Source organism: Micromys minutus (assembly GCF_963924665.1).
Source record: "Micromys minutus genome assembly, chromosome: 5".
Classification (NCBI taxonomy): Eukaryota; Metazoa; Chordata; class Mammalia; order Rodentia; family Muridae; genus Micromys; species Micromys minutus.
The window spans coordinates 30,293,155-30,313,962 of NC_137974.1; the positions used below are offsets into that span (position 1 = coordinate 30,293,155).

Genomic DNA, 20,808 nt, shown 5'->3' on the forward strand with positions numbered 1-20,808 from the left:
CAAATGTTCCTCCCCCTGCCAGTCTCCTTTCTTCTTCCCTTTAGGAGTCAAAACATACGCTTGTTTGCATTTCACTGGGACTCATTAATTCGTTCACTTTGCACGAGTAACCACATTTTTTCCTGTACCTTAAAACTAGCTTCTCTACAATACACAATTACATGTAATCTTGAAAGACTAAAGAGGAAAAAAAGTCCATTCTTGTAAAGAAATACTTTTGGGTAAAATGGAAACTGACAATATAATCTAAAATTACTCACAGGACTAGAAATATATTTGTGTGCATGTATGTGTGTTTACATGTATGTAATAATTTTACTAAGCACCATTTTTATTAAGAAATTTTACTATTTAAAAACTAACCCCTATATAGATCATCAGGTTTATACCCTTTGAGATAAAGATGTACTTTTAATCCCCGGAATTTGTCACAAGTCAACAGGTTACCATCAATATTTTTATAGGTAACAGATGTATAGATAATAATGAAACAGAAAAATTGTGTAATCCTTGCAATAAAATTAACTATGAAAGAAACATGAGTGTGTGGGGCGTGGGGTGAAGGTACATTAGACAAGGTGAGGACAGGGTCTGTATCTCCATCAGGTTACAAGGGTAAAACCACTAAACACTGGGCTAATAAATAATACATTAAAACCATGGTTGACCTTAAAGAACGTCAAGTGAGAACAGAGGATAGAGAGTGAAAGGGGAAACATTTGTCTATTTCGTCATTGATAGTGTCAGAAGTCTCCACTGTGTGTGTGCATGGTGATACAACTTTATGCATGTAGATGTAACTGTTAGAAGATATACCATATTTTTAAAACATTAACAACTGTTTTTATTAAGACTATTTTATTTTTAAAATTTCAAAATATAAAAATAATAAACATGGATATTTAATAAACAACATAATTCAACTATAAATAATAGAAGTGTTGACAACCCACATAAACACAGTTACTATAAACATTCTGTGCATACAAGAGTAGTTTTCTAGTTCAAGTTTTACCTTTTTCAGTTCAAGTTTTATCATCACTTTTAAAAATAAACAAGGAAGCTGCTACAGCTTAACCAGTTACTTTCGCTCCACTCAAAGAGCAGGGAATTCCCCCATGCCAACACGCATTCATGAAATGGGATAACCACGGGCACAGGTGCTAACCACTGGAACAACCCAGTCTTCAGACAAGAAAAGACTCCTTTGGTGTTTTCAGATTCAACAACAGTCCATAGAAACTGAGATAAAATAAATCACTTATTAAAGGAAATCTTGTGCCAGACAGTATGTTCTGAAGTATTATCACACTCAAAACAGATTTTGGATTCTGAGAATCGAAAGTGAGCATGTATGAGAATGCTTTGCTGATGTTTAACTGTATTTTACAAACATCTACTAAGGTGCTGTAATAAAATCTTGGGGCAACAAATACACATCAATGGAAAACTAGTACAATGTAATAACTCATTTCTTTATAACTCGGCAAATATTCTGCAAATATCTGTACGAAATGCTCTGCCTTCAGTTGAGGAACGGACAAGATGGGAGTCTAAAGCAGAGTAAAATTTCATAATTATTTTAGGACTAGAAAAGTTTTCCATTTCAAATACAAGGGAAAAAACATGCTTGAATATATTATTTTTAAATGCTACTCAAATTAATAGCCTCCCTCTTATCAAAATAAACTATTTTCTTTTGGGAGAGGCTGGGCACAAATAAGGATACAGTCACTTTGCATCATTTTCTTAAATGATCAGGTGTTCTCTAATGGGGCTGCGCTCTTACCCACTGGACAGATACCTCTGTATAATTCTGCTGCTAGCTAAAGTGTAAGCGACAAGAGATGAAAGCCTAACAAAGACTAAACAACGTATCCAATGACACTGAAAGGTTTTATAGCACCAATGACTGTTTCCTAAGACACTTGAGGGGCCTGTATCACTTTAAAGTATTATCTTGTAAACAAGACCAAAAATATTTAGTTGATCTGTATTTTGAGCATAAATAGTTATAAATTCTATTAAAAAAAACAACAAATATAGCATGACTAGAGCGACCAATAGTGTAAAATCTAAGTATATTGAAAAATATAAAGATATATAAAAGGCTTCCATAATGCATCATGCAGAGGTAAACTGCTCCATTCAATTACACAAAAATGATTTTGTACAGTTATGTACACGTAGCTCCATGACAAGTCTATTCAAGGAAAAAATTTGAAAGAGAATCTCTAATTAATCAATGTATAAGGGCTTAAATATAACTGATTAACTGAATCTATCAACAAAAAAAAAAAAAAAAAAAAAAGCAATGATCTTAAGGAGAAATCAACATGAACTCTGATTCCCAAGGGCATATTCCATTTTGTTTTGCTTTGTTTTTAATTCAATAGCAAATATAAAAAGCAGTGGCAAAATTGTTTAAGGTGACAGTGTGTAGCATTCATCTATTAACAAACAAAAGAGTTACTGGCAGGTATGGTCTCTTCAGACAATGTTCTTTGGCTCTAAATTAAGCAGCTACAACACTACTACTGTCAAGTCTTTTTTGAAAATAAAAATATCAACTTTTCTGATTAAACATTTATGAATACTTCATGGCTATCTGCCAATTTGTAAGAAAGAACCACAAAAAAAAAAAAGTGGGCATGTGGTGTGGCACAACCAAACAAAATGCCCTGATGGCTATCCAAATTATTTAAATGATAATTATCTAAGATACATGCTTTTCCTTTAACATGCATGTATAATCAATATGGATCAAGACAGATCATTTATAGTGTGACTAATGAGCTTGTTACATTTTATTATTCATGAAGACAATCATAATGCATACTCAAGAGGAAAAAAGTGTTTGCAGGTATCAGCTTGGAGAAGAAAGTGTGACTGAATAGAACTTAAAGACAATAATCAGAATTAATATAATTTGGACTTTTCCAAGTAAGAGTGGCTGTCACATAGACTTCTCAAATACCCCTAGTAATGAAGGTATTGAAGGAATGTTCAAAATAACTTAGTGAAAAACTATTTTGGGTTGCTATAAAAATGTTAATACATAGAATGAGAATTTTCATTTTATACTTTTTAAAGTTTAAGCTATTTTTGCAAATAAATAATTAGTACATACATTTATTAAGCATTGCAAACTATGCTTTAAAAACAAACATATAACACTATTTCCCCTTGCTTACAGGATTGTCTTTGATGTCTTGATTACAAGTGATGAAACTGTATAAATTAGACAAATTTTAGAACCCATAGGTTATCGTTTATAATTTGAAAAGAAATAATATTATTTTCCTTGTTTTTGAGGAGTTAGAAGAACAGCAAAAAAAAAAAAAAAAAAGCACTGGAGCAATGGCCCTGGCAATTCCATCAAATCAATACACTCACAAGAAAAAGACAAACTAATTACAGTATGTAAAAAGCACCTTACAGTGTGCTCAAAATTATTTTGGTGGCTATCCTAATTCAATAAATATATCCTAAAAATAAAAAAAATTAAAGCCAAACTTATGTTTAACTTTTTAATTCATTTTCTTCATTCTAAACTGTTTAATTAATGTTCTCATGGCTTTATATATTTCCCAATTTGCCCGAGACATAACACATCTCATAAGAAAACTAAAAGGCCTTGTTCCTTCTTAAGGTGTTTTACAAGTTAAACTGCTATAAAGGGAAGAAAACATTTCTAAAGGTCATACACCTCACACTGATACACGTCTGGACTCAGATGTACTTGTACAGAACTGTAAGATAAAATGGTCATCATAGTACATGTAAACATCTATTCAGATTGATAGAGAGCAAACCAAATGACAAGATGATATTATTAACAGTCGTCTCCAGACAGGACAAAACAGGGCTTGCTCGTGTAGTCACAAAGCTAAACTCAGGCAGTGATGTTCTCTCTCTGGTGGAAAAAGAAAACACTTATTAAAAAATTTTTTTAATTAAAAGAAACCAAAATTCAAATTATAGTACTGAGCTATCTCTAACTTAATAAAACATTTTTTAAAATCTATGTGAAAAGAATCAAAATGAAAGTTACAGACCAATTTTAATCAAAGATTACCTTTAGGTTAAAGTGATTTTAACAAAACCTCTCTGTATCATGCTTTCTGAAAACATTAAGTGTCAAGATCACAGCACTACAAAACAGCAATTATTGAATTTGGGAGTGAGAAAATTTACTAAATCGTCAGGTGGTATTTTTTACATAGAACTGTGAGTAAGCAAAGAAAATTGTAAAAATCATGTTCAAGCCTCGTCACTATAAATAAACCAAAACCAAATTTCTTAAAGTGCAACAATGATTTTCAAAATAATCATGACAAGGGTACCTTATTTTGTTAAGCTCCAAACAAAGATCATTTAGTTCTTTGATCATCCTGTATGACATAAAAGTCTACACCAAGCACCAAGTGCAACAACAAAATTTAGAAAGGAACACATGGTCAGACAGTGCCTGGCATACAGAGGAGGACTAACTGGAGATGGGTCATATGAGTGGATGAAATAGAGAAATAGAGGGGACATTTAGAAAGGATCAAATATAAAATTGATATAAAAGTAAAAGAAAATTCTTTACTTATTAAGTAACAAGTACAAAAAACTAACAGACTACATACACGTTATCATCACATTCAATAATTTTTACTAAGCATGCCTGCTTTCATTAGAATAGCTCATGCCCAGCCAATATTTTTTCCCTTTCCTACAAGAATTGGGCAGCTATGTAGAAGGTTATGCTCCACCTAAGTGTTATGTATGATAAGGGACAAAAAAAATACCATTTTTTCTACAGGACTAGGTCCATTCTGTTGAGCACACAAGTTGTTCTTTAGTTCAAGCAATAGACAAAAGTGAGTTTCTACTAAGAGAAGTATGTCTGCATTGCCTTATGAGGATTTTATACAAGGTAGTATACTGGTGGTTTAAAATCTGTTAGTAAAAGTCCATTTTTTGTTACTGAATTTTAGAAGAAAAAAAAAAGTACCAAAAGAAAAAACAACAGAGTTTGAGTATTCCAGAACTTCTTCCTGAACAATCCTGTTCTGAAGGTTTAACTGACGTTTTGGGGGTGTGGAACTTACAGATTCTTATATAAATCTACTTATATAAAGTTAAAGCTACTTTTCTATAATTAATTAGCCTAGATTCAGTGTGTGGGGAGATATATTTTGATAAAATCTGCATAGTACTGTGATAAAGCCACTAATATTTCAACAAACCAAATAGGCAAAACGTTTGATTTCTATTTTGTGTCATTATACCCAATGGTTAATGTTTCCAATAAAATGGAATATAGGCTCCCCTATCCCCCACTCCCCAGGAGACAGTTCTGGTAACAAGATACTTTCTTCAATGAGGCTTAGCCATACTTGCTACAAGTAACCACCTAAAACAGTGAAGTCTTATCTTCATAGTAACTATTGGTTTGTTACATTTGACCATATTGCAATAAAACAGAATCTACGGAATAGTCTTATTTCCTGCAACAAGTTTTCATTAAATGTCTGGGCAGCAGTTACTCATTTGTTTAAAAAAAAAGTTACAATTATCCAATGACATTTAAAACATTGTTTAAGAGATAAAAAAATATGCAATGTGACAACCATCCCTTGAGGTAATCCTAATCAATCTTTTAACCAGAAATACATAATTTCCGCTGTAGTTGCCTATATCACCTTTAGTCTTTCTCCCACTCCCAGCTCTACCTGTACAACCAGATAACCATGTGTGTATAATACAGCAGCAACTGATCAGAACAGCTGTAGAATGAAAAGGTTCCTACTTTTTATGTGGCATACTGTGAACAATGGAAATGGAAAAACGATATAAATCTGGATTTGTTGTGAAAAAAAGGGAAATAGGTAAATACGTTTTTAAAACCCAAGGTTGAAAGTAAAGAAAAAAAGCTATAAATGGGAATAGGAAGATCTTGTAAATACAGACGTTTACTTGCATGTTATGGGCTAAATGCAACTTGTTCTGGCAAACGCAAGCCTTTGGAGACATACACAAAACTTTAGCAAGAGGTCGTGTATGAACTTGTATTCAAATCTAAATTGGTTCTGCTGATAAAAAAAAAAAAAAAAAAAACCATCAGATAGGAATAACTGACTTAGATAAAAATTGCTTTAGAATCAAATACTAATATATCACCAGGGACATGAGATATAAAAGTCCAACCCTTTTCATTTTATGAATAAGAAACAAACTCTGGACAAGGGCTACAGGGCTGGACTCAGAGATGAGAACAAAAGCTGAGTCTATTCATCCTTGCTCACTTCTCTATGCTAGGTCCTATGGACCAATTCAGTGAGATGATGTTCTCAGCATTTCTAACCTAGTACTCAAAAAAAGAAAGAAGAAAGAAAGAAAGAAAAGAAAAGAAAGAAAGAAAGAAAGAAAGAAAGAAAGAAAGAAAGAAGAAGAAAGAAGCTATATTAACTCCTGAAAATGACTATAGTACTTACTTAATATTACACAAGCTAGAGGCCTAAACTGAGGAAATGTCAGAACTGATCCTAGGTATCTACCTCCATCGCTGTTTGTAGCCCCTGTGATGAGACACATAACACTATCATTTAATAAAATGGTCCCAGTGACTGAGGAGACTATTAAATTTTTAGAAAATTGATAAGAATTAACAAGGGAGGTAATTGTCAACCTCATTACTATAAATTTAAATATCCATTCATTCATTATTTCATCCAACGAACATATAAGTGCTCACATGAGCCAGGTTTTACTATAAGCACTAGAGATAAAAAGATGAATAAGACATGGTCCCCTTCCTAGAGGAGCTTGCGATCTAGTGGGGGAAGACAGACATATAAACCAGATAAATTATATTACAACATTAAATATTATAACAGAGATATGAACAAAGTGCTTTTTAAAAGGGTAAACATGAACTGTCTAAAGACCAAGAAGTCTACTAATTGAGGCAAAGACTATCATGGTTATCACAATCTCATGGTTAATCAATAATAAGGAAAGGCACAGCAGCAGAGTTCTGTAATTTTTTTTTTTTTTTTTTTTGTAAAGTTGGTATTGAAATCACAATGCTCAGATTAAGAACACAGTACTTCCACTTACTCACTATGACTTTAGGTGAACAACTCCATTTCTAACAGCCTGTTTTCTTATTAGAAAAACAAGAAATACCATCCACTATTAAAAGGTGTCTTAGGCTTTAAATGAATGAGTACATAAAGTACTAGTATTTAGAAACACACTCATGAATTAAAACTCAATAGCAACACACCACTAACATTTATAATTAAACGCAGATTAGTGCTTATAAAAGTACAACTGTAAATCTAGTGAAAACTGGCAATATGTAATCTTCATACTAGAGGACCAAAGAGTCATATTTGGTCTTCTGATTCATTCAAAGCACCAACTTACAATATTTAAATTCTTAAGTTATTAGGCAATTTCAGGCTAGGGAATTGATAAGCTATTTATGAGCTTAACTCAACAGAACTGGTAATTTCAGTTACATTTCTAGGGAAATTTACAATAAATTTTGAAACTATCATCAAACCATAAAAGCCAAAAACAGAATGGAGATTTAACTGGCCTTGGAAAGATTTACTTTCTTTATAATACCTGTTTGGTGTAAAGAGAAGAAACGTGAGCCTCTGCCAATTTGGCATCTTTCACGACTACTAAAAAGAAAAGAAAACAAACTTACCTAATGAATCAGAATAGCACATTGTAAACATACAAGAAACTACATATAAATATACCACAGACTAAGTAAACTTAAGAGTCATTATTTTAGCAAATGGAATCTGAGCTTGAAATTTTAAATATAAATGTGTACTAACTGCAAATCAAACATTCTTATAAAATAGTATTGGCATAAAAAGCACACAACTATAGCCCCAAGTTTAAAGGGGTAAAGACACAAGTTATATTATGGCCAAAGACTAGTACTGGTGATATTAATTTTTGACTGTGTTGGTCCCCAAATGGAAGAAAGTAGGTTTGTTAAAATGTGGTTTAAAAGGAAAAAAAAAAATCACTATAATCTTGAAAAGCAGAAATATTGAATATAAAGGTTTGAAAAGATATAGTGACCTAGTATTTCCTACCCTCATTCTAAAAGAATATATTTCCTAAAAACAGCTAACTTTCAATAATTATAATCACGTGCTAGAGAAATCCACTTTTAAAAAGAAATCACAGTATTGTTGCAAATGTGAAAGATTTTTATCTAAGTATAGTAAATGCACACTTAAAATATCAGACTGGAACACTTACCAAACAGTGTTTTCCTAAAGTAGTATCTATAGTACATTTCTTTATTCATACATCTTCAAATGGTCAAGTTTTCTTTCATACATCCAAAATGTTATATGAAGTTGTCTTATTCACCAAATGTTAGCGCTACTTGAAGTCAGGTTCCAAACTAATCAGCCTGCTTTTAAATTTTAAGACATCTGTTGAAAATTTATATGATCAAACCAAACTGAAGTGGTATAAATTTTAAACATTGGATTGCACATCATTGTAAAGGTATCAGTAACCATTATTATTTAGTGATTATAGCTCCTCTTGATAGTCAGGGGGAAGGCAGATCACCATCTGGAATGGTCTGTTTCATTTTCTCTTTTTTCTTTTTCTTTTTCTCTTTTTTTTTCTTTTTCTTTTTTCTTTTTTAAAATCAAGGAACATTGTCATGAATTTTTTTTTTGTCATTGCTTTTTTTTTCTTTTCTTTTTTTCTTTTAAGAGACCATTCCACTTTATTTTTAGCATCCAGATGCATAAGGATTCATATGTAAAGCAGTCATACACCATTATCATTAACACCCATGTGATAAAATACATACACAAATCCAACAAACGGCTAATACATAGTAAAGCCTAAGCATACTACTATGCAATATTATGAATACATAACTTGGAGACTTTAGTTAGCGTACTATGTCATCTATTCATTTTTGAAAACATTCATTAAGATTTAAATGCAAATTCATTCCTTATTTGGAGTACAACAAAATCCTCTATGTTATAACAAGTATTGGGTCATAAGTATTCAAATCTATTCATTAATTTACAAATAACCCAAAGAATTCTGTAATGTTCAATAGAAGAATGTAATAAAAGCATTGCATATGTCCTATTGTGATGTCTTTAGCAATTGTTTACTGAAGTAAAATGCAAACATCAATCTTCAAAATACAAGATCAGAAGGTAGTTTTCTTCTCTTTTATCTATTTGTGAAATCCATCGTCATCATATTTTACTAAAAATTGTTTTTACAAATATGTAAAAGTACATTAGATAATACTAATGAAACACAGGTAGAGTTCTAGCATATGCAGATCAATGATCAGTCAAATCATCTTCTCCAAGAACGAGATTCATTGTCCTCTTCTTCTTCGTCATCATCTTGAAGTAATGAGTCATCCACCAAAGACTCTTCCTGAAACTTTAGGTTAAGATGTATTTAGGAATTTACCCAAAAAAAAAAAAAAAAAAAAAAAACGAAAAGAAAAAAAAAGAAAAAAAGAAAAAAATAGGAAAGAAAAGAAAAGAAAAAAAGGAAACAAAAAAGAAAAAAAAAAACAAACAAAAAAAGAAAGAAAAAAAAGTAACACTTTAAACACTGTTCTCTCTCAAGAGTTGAACACAAATGGTTATTTATATAGCTAGAACACTTAAGAGAACACAGTAAAGCAGCCTTGTCCATTTCATCTGTACCTGGTTTACTGCTCACTTGAAGTGAGCAATAAACATCCGAGGTTCAATACAAGCTACTCCTCCTTGCTAACAAATCATGCCACCTGTTGTACTTCAAACTCTGTTCAATGCTTCTTTTAAAAAAATACATTTTCACTGATTTATCCTAACTAAACACTCTCCAACTTATAAAAAAAAATCCTACCACAATTTAATTTTTTTGCTACATATAAATATCTTTAAAAAAAAAAAGAAATTAAAGAACAAAAGCAAAAACCTCTGTCTTTTTCCCATTCCCTTCACAAAAGCTTCTCAGGCTGCTGTCCCAAACTTTTCAAAATACCTAATACCAGGAGCTCGCCTGCTTTTCTCCCCATTCAATTCAAACTCATGGAAGGACATAGGTATAATCTAAAATATAAAATGACAAATCATGTACATGAGTTTCAAATACACATTTATTCTTGCATTTGACTATGGATATGCGTAACAGATTTTAAATGTTCTGTAAACAAAATGAAGCAGCATTATGGAAATCTAGCAAATGTAAACAATCTTTTATTTCTTTACCTTACCTTTATTTTTTAACTTCTTCAAATATTTTCTATAACTTTTTTCATGATTAAGCAAAACAGAATTGTTGACTTTAAGTCTTTGTCTCAAGGGCTATTTAAATTCTCTATCCCTTCTTATCCTGCCATACCTTTTATCCTAGTAGCTAGTGTTACTTGAAAAAATTGCAATCTCCCATATTTATCCTAATGCTAGAACTCTTCTGAAAATACGTTTCACTTTCTTAGCCCCAGCACATAGGTACAGATCACTATTTTGTCATTCAGGGCTCAGCTCTATTGGTAATAGACCTTTAAGATTATTATGGACAGACATAATCATTCCTTTCTAGGGGTTCCCATAGCATGTTGTTCAAATCTGCATTCGGCACATCAGTGTGCCTATCACTGTAATTTGTTTCTTCTGTTTCTGCCACCACCCTCCTTTCCAGATTATAAGCTCCTTGATGATAGGGACCGTGTCTTATTCATTTTTGTGCCTATCACAAAATCTACCACATAGCAGGTAGTCACTCTAATGAACTAAAGCAATAAGAATTTTAAAAGAAGGCTGAAATGTTGATACAGCAAGTAAGTAAAATAAATACCCTACAACTTAACATATTATTACAAGATTTCCTGTGGATAAAAATCCAATGAATAATTATTATCTTCTACAGTAATTGAAAATTGATATATCACATGTTAATTTGGGGTTAGCAATCCACAATTCTTCTCATTAATCCAGAAAATATAAAGTTGTCTGCAATTATCTGATCTCCCCTGTCTGGAATATGGTTTAGGAATAGAAGTATTATGTTAAAATCACAGCCATTTTAAAAAAGTCAACTTTTATAAATGAACTATGAATAATGATGGGAAAACAAGTGTAAAAAAAAACATACTTCCTCTTCATCAGGTTCAACTTCTTCAGTTTCCACAGCTGACATATTAGTTATTGGTTTATTCCATGCCAGTTTTAAATCCTGCCCTTTGAAGCGAGCTCCATGAATTGCAGCCTAGAACAATTCAGAATATGGGAGTAAAGGACATTAACAATTTCAAGAACTAAACTCAAAGACAGTTGTTCTTTCATTTGCTATTATTTGGTCAATTATTCCCAATTTACTGTTACAATTACTACTTTATAGTTATTTACTTCTTAAACTCATACTAGTGATACAAAATGTAAAATTGTTCTAAAACAACTTCTCATAATCAACTATTATTTCACTCCTGGCCAAAATTTGAGTAGGAAAAAAACAGTTCATCAATTTACAGTAAATTACAATTTACTAATAAATACTATTTGGATAACAATCCCAATGTACATCAAGATTTCGGCTCTAGCTTTTAAACTAGATCTAGTTTAAGATCAACAGAGCAAATGAATTTTACATGCTAGAGAGACTATTAACTAAAAACCTTTATCAAAAATAAATTTACATATAAAATGTCACATTATTTTTAAATTAATAATCAAAGTATGTAGTTATCTTTAGCAGTAGGAGTCTTATCATGGAGTTGTTGTCAGTAACCAAGAGCTATGGCATTGGTAGTGTTTCAAGACCTTTTGATCCTCGGTCATTATATATTAAAACTATATATTCTTATCAAAAGTTCACCTTACAAATTTGAAATGTGTGTTGAATATAAACATGGATAAAATTAGGCCGTTAGAAATATTTTTCTGTACGCTGTTATTGTACAGTGTAATGTTACACAAATATATTGCTATTGAGTAGGAGGCTAGAGCAGGATTGTGAGTTCATCTAAGTAGGGTGTACACAGCAAAGACCCACTTTAAGAAACAAAAAAAAAAAAAAAAAAAAAAAAAAAAAACTTCACACCCATATTTGCTGTACATATTGTTGGTCATAGTTTTGTTCCTTTTACATTTGCTCTTTTGAACTAAATAGAAAAATTTTATAAATACTTTCCATGTGACATTTGTCATTTCTTAACAGTAATATACTTTATGTAATGATTTCAGCTCTCCTGGACATAGCTCTACAGACTAGGCTGGTCTCAAACTCAGCTCTGCCTGCCTCTGCCTCCCTAGTGCTAAGATTCAAAGAGTGTACCACCATACCCAGCTTCATTTTATATTTTTTAAAGATTTAATTTTAAGGGACTTATTACTCCTGACTGTCATTGTCACCAGATTAAGAGGTAAGCATCACTACATGAATAATTTAAGGTAGAGTAGTAGTGCTAGTAGATGTCAGAGGAATCCCTGAAGCAGCAGTTACAGGTGTTAGAAACTTCAGATGAGTGCTGGAGACTGAACTCGGATTCTCTGCAAAAGCACATTTATTTTAACCACCAAGTCACCTCTCCAGTCCCCTTTTAACTTTTTAATTATATTTTTATAAAATAGCTATTCTCCAATTTTAACAGAAAGCTTACTTATGTATTAGAACTTACAGCATTTTTCTTTTATAAATATGCCATGACTAAAAAGCCCTCACTTACACTAGGTATTACTTTTAAAACATTTTCTGTTTATTGTGTGTCTGAATCCCTGTGAATGAGTATGTATATGTAGTCCAGCACTTGACAAAGGATGTCCCCAGTCATTCTACACCTCATATTTTGAGACAAAGTCTCCCATTAAACCTAGAACTCATTAATCTGGCTAGAATGGCTGACTTGTTAGCAAGTGCCAGGTTTCTACCCATGCCTATCACCCCAATGATAGGATTACATGGCCATAGCAGGAGATAGGTCCTCATGTCTTCGACAATAATCACTTTACTTCTGCTTTAGATTTATTGTCTGTCTTTGTGTGTGCTCACGAGCCAGGTGCATACACGTGCATGCTGATGCTACCTATGTACAGACCTATGTACAGATGCCACAAAGGCCAGAGGAGGGTGTCATAACCCCTGAAGCTGGAGTCATGTGGTTATGTTCTGATACGTGGGCACTGTGAATCAAACCTCATTATCTGAAAAGCAGTAGGTGCTCTTGTTGCTGTGACATTTCTCTAACCTTGCTTTGAGTTTTTCTGAGAAGGGGTCGGGGTTTTGTTAAGCCAGGCTGTCCTTGTATTTCCCATACACTTTAGCTAACAAGTATTTTGTTTTTTAGTTTAAACTTAAATTTTAAAACTTAAAAATGAGATATAATGCCTTGATCTTTGTTGTAATCTCTGTGTATACCTCTTTACCCCCAACCAATTGCCCAAATAACCATTTAATCATGTTTTATTTTGTGCTCCCCAACCCTGCACCCTGAGATAGGACTTCTCTGTTTAACAGCCATGGCTGTCCTGGAACTTGGAACTCCCTTTGTAGACCAGGCTGGTGTCAAATGCACAAATCCACCTGCCTCTCCCTCCCTGGTGCTGGGATTAAAAGCATGTGTCAAAACTTTATTTTATGCTTTTAAACAGCCCTTTTGTGATCCTTTAAAATCCACATATATGCAGTAATATTATTCTTGTAGTAGTTTTGCCTTGATGTATAATTGGGCATAGAAAACTAAAATGTTCATTGAATTGTCTAAAAAAAAAAAAAAGGACCAGAAAATAAAGGCCATTAGCAAAAGTTAAAACTTTCTTTTCTCAAAAATACCTACCCTTTATCCTGAATCCATGCTGTCTTACACTTTTATGTCAGAATTATTTTTATTTTATAAAATGATGAGGAAAATAAGTAGCAAAGACTTATGTTATATTCTTCCTTAGGCAAATAAAGTGTCTCATTTTTAATCAAAAAATTAAATTTTAAATTGTTAAACATTTTGTTCTCTGAAACCCCAAAGTTCTATAATAATTTAACTATATTGTGCCTACTTGTTCTAACTTAATTCCTCATTCTTTTGAAAACACTGCCAAATTACAAGACATTTTGGCTTTAAAAATGTTCATGATCATCAAATGATTCATGACTTAATTCCAAATATTTATATAATATCAGTATATCTATTCCTTGCATCTTATAGAGTAAATACAATAGAAATAGTATTCTCATTAAGTGTCAGAAGACTTAACTTCACTTACTCAACCTTTATAAGTCAATGTTAAGTCTTTATTTTTAAAATGTTTTATTATACATACTGTATAAAAATATACAACTGAAGTAGAAGGGGCAAGATCCAAGAATTGTATGTCAATCAGGCCTCACTATGAGAAATAAAAAAGTTGTTTTTCCCTCTTAAAAATGTAAGCACCAAAAACAGCACACATCCATCTAAAGTACTTAGGTGCTAGATGGATGCTTATTGGCCAAAGGGCTCGCTGAGCAACCCTAACAACCAAAATTCAAATCTCCCACGCACACAGAAAGGTGAGGCATGGCAGTATATGTGTAACCTGGTGCTGAGATAAAAAGACAGGCAGGCAGAACATTTGGGGGCGCTCAGTGCCATCCTGTCCTTCCAAAGCAACACGTTTCAGGTTCAGTGAAGGTGACTGCTACAAAAATAAGGTGGTGATAAACAGAAGACACCAGACATCAAAGCGCTGTCTCTAACCACACACATGCATACACACCTTTCTCATGAGCCACAAATTTGGTGATACTTAAAGCAGTTGTATACATCTGCCACAGCTGTGTACAGCTGCCATATTTTAATACAACTATTTCCTAGAAAATAAACAGGTATGCTACTTGTCATTGAAACCATCATTCTAAAAAGATGAATTACTTCAAGTATGAATAACTTTACATTAACACCTCAGAGAAAATTTTATTAAAATTCTGCCTAATACAGACACATAAATGTTCTAAATGATCACTTTTTTTTTTTAAACTCTCAAAAAAAGGTCCTTTTTTTCCTTTTCAGATTTCACTTTGTTTTGTTTTTCAAGATAGGGTTTCTCTGCATACAGAGTTCTAGCTGTCTGTCCTGGAACTCACTCTAGTCCAGGATGGCCTTACACTCTGCCTCCGGGATGCTGGGATTAAAGGCATGTGCCACAACCAAAAAAGGTCTTGAGGTAAAAGATCCAGACTTAAGATCTCTGATCTGGAGTTGCAATGACAGGGTAGAGAGCTTGTTTAAAATGCTCAAAATCCTGAGCTTCATATCCAGCATCAATGAACAAAACCTCTGAGTTTAAAAGACAACTCTAATATATTAGCAATTCCTATTTTACAAAATAATCTCCCTGTGCCCCATAACTACATTATTTCAGGATCCAGCTGAACATGTGTCTAAGACTAAGGGGATCTAATCTTTCACCTGTTAAAAGTAACTCTTTAAATAATAAACTCTTAGCAATCTTCAATTGTGCTGGCAGGAGTATTCACTTACAATGATAACATAGCAACTTAGGTTTGTCAAAAAACTCATTTGACTGTTAACTTAAAAGCTTCAGAAAAGCATCTTCATATTCTATTCATATATGTTTAATTATTTTGATATAAAAGCAAGGACAAATATTTAACATTGTCTTTATAATGTCTTAAAGAATCCACAGGGCAAAAAAGTTCACCCCACCCCAACACACATACCTCCTTTTCCCTACTACAATTTGGAGATAACTTACAGGATAAAGTACTTCCCACATAAGCATAAAGACCTCTAATAACCATGTAAATGCCAGGAAAGCACGACAGCCCAGCAGTATTCCCAGCATTAAAGGGGTTCTTATATCCAAGCTGAGCTCAGGGAGAGACCCTATCTCAATACAAGATGAGAACAATCAACAAAGAGACACACATGCAGGCATACCCAGACCTGTGGTCACACAATGTGAAAATAATGCATGCACACATGCACGCATATACATACACTGAAGATACTTCTGGGCTGGGTGGTCCTGTGTAGTGACAATTTTAGATTTTGGACTCTTTAAAAAATACAGAAATACGAATATGTTTTCATTTTAATTCTGGATGTGAAGATACAGGACAGTCTGAAACAGATGACTATGATTTGCCTCATGTTCTAGCAGAGGCGAGACTTTGCCTGCTGCAGATCATTTCTGTGATTGTGTGATGGTTGGAATTCTGGGACCTTATCAGCATGTATAAAGGACCCCAAGAGGTGGGGTTGGTTGGTGGTTGTTCAGGGGGTTGACTGTGGTTTGTTAGTAGTTGTGCTCAAACAAGAAACAAAAGGAAAGAAATTAGATCAGGGATCCCACCCCCCACCACCACTATACTTCTTTTCTATATAGTGAGAGAGCATGAAACTGTGGGGGGAAAGGGTGATAAAAGAAGAGCCTACAAAGTAACAAAGACCAGCTCTTTAACCTCTGTAAAAAGAACAAATAACATGTTCAAGTTAATATACCTTAAAGTCAATTTGGTGTCAAATTTTATACACATTATTTTATACTTATATACAAATTTCCTAAGAAAATAAGAGTATTTTTGTGGGCACAAACTTGTACTTAAAATATTCTACCTTCTATCAAAGTACAGTTACTCAGTAGCCTAAAAAATAATTTATATTGAAATTTTAAGAAATTAACTAACCAATTACATTTAAGTTTTAACAAGTTTTTCATACTTACTGCTTCTGCTTCTGCTCTTGTCTTGAATGTAATTATTGCATGAAGTGAAGAGTCATCGATCTGACAATCCTCAATTTCACCATATTGCTGTAAATTAACAAATTATTTCTAAAAGTGTTTTCAAACATCTAAAACCCCTAATGGTATTAGAAGAATAATAAACATAACCCAAAATTCATAATAACTTGTATCACAAGATGAATAATTCATTACACTTAGTCCTAGCTTCCAATCTCAGCTCTAATCTTATATTTTCCAGAATTAGCAACATTTAACTCTATTTGAGTTATAATGAATGAAACAATGGTTAAAGTCCTATTACTCCAACCTCAGAACAAGGTAAATTTGTTCTTAAACAGCATACTCAACCATCAGAACAAACTATGAGATTTTAGAATCATTTCCAATAAAGGAGGAAAAGATTCAGAGAATTTAAGCAGTTTTCCCAATCAGTCAAGCAACTGACCAAAACGATATGGGACTTTTAACCTTAAAAGTTCAGCTTTGACTAAATGGGTTCACTTACTACACTACGGCAAACACAATTTAGAACCCTTCAATGCTAAGTAGGCATATTGCATTAAGCATGATCAGAGTTTGCTTTTTCCTCCCACATTTTTGTAAACAGCAATTTTACCACATAAGAATTAGTCCTTTATACATTATTAATATTTTCCCTCTTATTCCATAATAAAACTACAAACACACACTAATTAAAACAAACTTTTAAACAATTTAAACTTTAACAATTCAATTAATCGCTTCATGGTTTTATTCATCTATAAAATGGACACAATAAAGGTTATTCTTGGTGTCAATTTGACTACATCTGGAATTAACTAAAACCCAATGGCTGGTCACACCTGTATGAAAATTATTAATTAAATTATTTGAAGTGAGAATAACCACTTCTTGGGATCTTGATCTTTGAAACTGGAATATACACTTTTAACACAGATATTTTGCTCATAGATAGATCTTTAATGTAGGCCACATGTTCTGATGGTAGCCTGTATGAAAACATGAAAGAAGGAAGCTGGCTCTCTCTGTCTAGTGGCTATCACTCTCCTTTCCTGGCATGAACAGTCTATTTATTTAGTATTCTGGTGTATTCTGAACATCACCTGAGATAAACAGCATTGTAAACTGAACAACTACTAGAATCTGGACTGTCCACCAGTATAGGCAACCATTATTGGTCTAGCTGGAACACTCTAATAAATCTTCATTCCTTTCTCTCTCTGCCTCTCTCTCTTCCCCTCTCCCTCCACCTCTCTCTGTCCTAGCTGGACCATTCTAATAAATCCCCCTTCCTACCTCTGTGTTAGTGTGTGTCTCTACACACAAAAATCTTTATAAGTTCTGTTCTTCTAGAGAAGCCTGACCAAATCAGTGTTAATTCAAATTATTCCTAATAGTCTCTTTAAGTTTTAGCTATTTTTGATTATTACTACTTTTCTCCCAAGATAAAAATAGAAATGCATTTTGTTCTAACCTCCTGTGCTCAGAGGGAAAAACAAGATTAAAAAAACTAAACTCTAAATGTGCACTCTTGGCTTAACACTAGTATTTTTCATGTTTAAATTTCAACTACTAAGTTTGAGTAGAGCTTAAAATCTTCACTTCTGAAAGACTTTCCACCCTAAGTTTCTGAATATTTATTTCTCAAGCCTCAACAAAACATGACAATGAACTCATCTTGTTTGGATTATTTTCACAATTGATTGCTACCCTTAAGTAGGTGGTACCTGTATGCAGGGCACCTAACTGTTTGGATCTCCTTTCCTTTACAGAAGTGGAAGACACAGCGGGGAGAGCTGGGCTTTTATCTCCAAACAACTTTCTAGTTTTCATTCTCTATCACTCTGAATCCAACAGGTAAAGACTCTCCAGATTACCGAGCCTTAAATATTGACCACTTTAGTTTCTTCTTACACATCAATCATTTCTTTTATAACTTCCTTATATTCAGATAGAGCATTAACTATAAGCTGGAAGTGACTATCAAACATTGAGATATAAACTTCTAAAAGACAAAACCACTTTAAACAACTTACAAGTTTACCTATCCTTCTGGCTCTCCAGTTCAGGTTTCCTAATTATTAATCCTCCCTCACTCGTCTTTGTATCACATGCCAGGGGTAAACATATCCCTGCGTCCCTGAGCTGTATGGTTAATAAGCTATAGTTTATCTTAACTAATTTGTGTCAAACCAATGTATCTACAAGAAGTGAGAGAAAAGATCTGATGTTTCTTCTTCTCTCTGAAGTATTACATTAGAATACCCAGGGTAATACAGGATGCTTAGGAACATAAGGTCAGAATAACACTACAAACGGAAAGAGGTAAAAGGGTAAGGTTGGTATAATCTCCACTTGGCACGTTATCCTAATGAAGTCCAGAAGTCCGAATAAACAGTGGATGATTAGGGGCTAGAATCTGCTTCTTTTCCAAGCCACTCTACTGCAATTAGATAAACTCTCTTAAATTATATCCTTGGTCTGAATAAGGCAACTTTTATATCATACATCAAAAGCAGAACTTGTTTCAGTCCTACTCAACTCTATCAAGAGTGTAATATTAATAAAACTTTAGTTTCATGTTTAAAAATCTGAATGTTTTATATAAAATGCCAATTTTCCTTAAATTATCACATAAACCTACTCCTGAGATCCCTCTCTAAAACAATAAAGTTTAAATCATGAACTTTATAGTATTTAAAGACGTTATCTAGTTTAAGAATTATAACATTTCAGCCAGTCATTGAGTTTGAGGACAGCCTAGTCTTACAAAAGAAAAAAGGGAAAGAAAAAAAAAATTATAACATTTCTCCCAAACAAAAAGACCCTATTTCTATTTTATAACTAAAAATAAAGCGCTACTATAGATTAAGGAAACCCCCATGTATCACTGAATTTAAATTTTATATGTCCATTTTCTCTTTACTTGCATCTATTAACTGAGTAACAATTACTAGTATTATTTTGCTAGGTGGTAAGAAAGTACCGCAAAATGAGGAAGAAGATCTTCTCTATCACTCTCTGTGAATGCAGAAATCTGCAATGCTCTGGGTCGGTGATCCACTACAGCATGCCCAGGTACACCTCGTCCTCGACCTCTACCCCTGCCCCGGCCATGAGCTGCACCTCGGCCTCTTGTATGAAGTCCTCTACCTCGGCCAGACGAAAGAATTCCTCTTTTAGCAGCCTAGAAGAGAAAAAACACACAGGTTACACAATGTGGTGATTAAGCATTGAGATCTCTAATCTGAAATGCCTAACTCTGTGCTTCTGAGCTTAGAGTTTCAATTTTTGAAATACTTGCACTGATTTTACTTGTTAAGCACACCGCATTTCAAATTAGGAATACTACAACTGTGTTAACTCAAGCCAAGTGTTATATCTCGGAAAGTGATTCAAACTTTTATGCTGTTTGAGATAGTATTTAGTTAATCACATAACATTAAAAATTCTAAAATAACTAAAATGTACTCTGAAAGTATTTAAACTGTAACTTTAAAAAAATATTTACAACTTCATTCCATGGTTTTGTGTCTCTTTCTACTATACAGGTTCCAGGGAACAAATTCATGTCATCAAGTCTATCAGCAGGAAACTTTACACACTGAGCCAACTTGCCACCCTACCCTCTTCCCTCTCCAACTAAGTTTATACTCTACAACATCAAGAACACAAGACAGAAAGACTGGTCACTCTGGATCTCTTAATAATACAGAATGCTGAATATCACTACAAAAATCAAATTAATACAGATTGCAGCATAACCTACAGAGATAATAAACATATTTTTACACTGAACTATACTCTAGACTTTCAGGTTTTATGTAATTTTCAAATAAATGTTTCTAGTTTATTATCTGTTGACTCCGCTAACATTTTAATCACACCACAGAATACAGAATATTAATGCGCTGCCACATAATTTCTTTTGTATAATTCACCATTCCTTCATTCCACAAACATTCTCTAAACACCCGTGTTAGTAGTCCTTAAGTCTCAACTACAATTTCAAGCTGTGCAATTGGCACAGTAATTAAAGTGCTTACCAGGAAAGTATGAG

At 33.1% G+C, this 20,808-nt stretch overlaps 1 protein-coding gene across 5 annotated transcripts in view; it reads right to left on the reverse strand.

Annotated features, from left to right (window-relative positions):
* Positions 1-849: 849 nt before the first annotated feature.
* The window catches only part of RBM26 (RNA binding motif protein 26), a 69,000-nt gene continuing 49,041 nt past the window's right edge, over positions 850-20,808 (reverse strand). For 4 of the 5 annotated variants that reach the window (XM_080917142.1, XM_080917141.1, XM_080917140.1 and 1 more), the window contains exons 19-24: positions 19,735-19,935; positions 16,728-16,814; positions 11,164-11,277; positions 8,284-9,456; positions 7,627-7,685; positions 850-3,916 (exon numbers count right to left, since the gene is read on the reverse strand). In XM_080917142.1, the coding sequence (XP_080773268.1) occupies positions 9,367-9,456; positions 11,164-11,277; positions 16,728-16,814; positions 19,735-19,935 (492 nt within the window). In that variant the 3' untranslated portion in view covers positions 850-3,916; positions 7,627-7,685; positions 8,284-9,366. The remainder of the gene's footprint in view (positions 3,917-7,626; positions 7,686-8,283; positions 9,457-11,163; positions 11,278-16,727; positions 16,815-19,734; positions 19,936-20,808) is intronic. The other variant, XM_080917139.1, reaches the window with a different exon arrangement.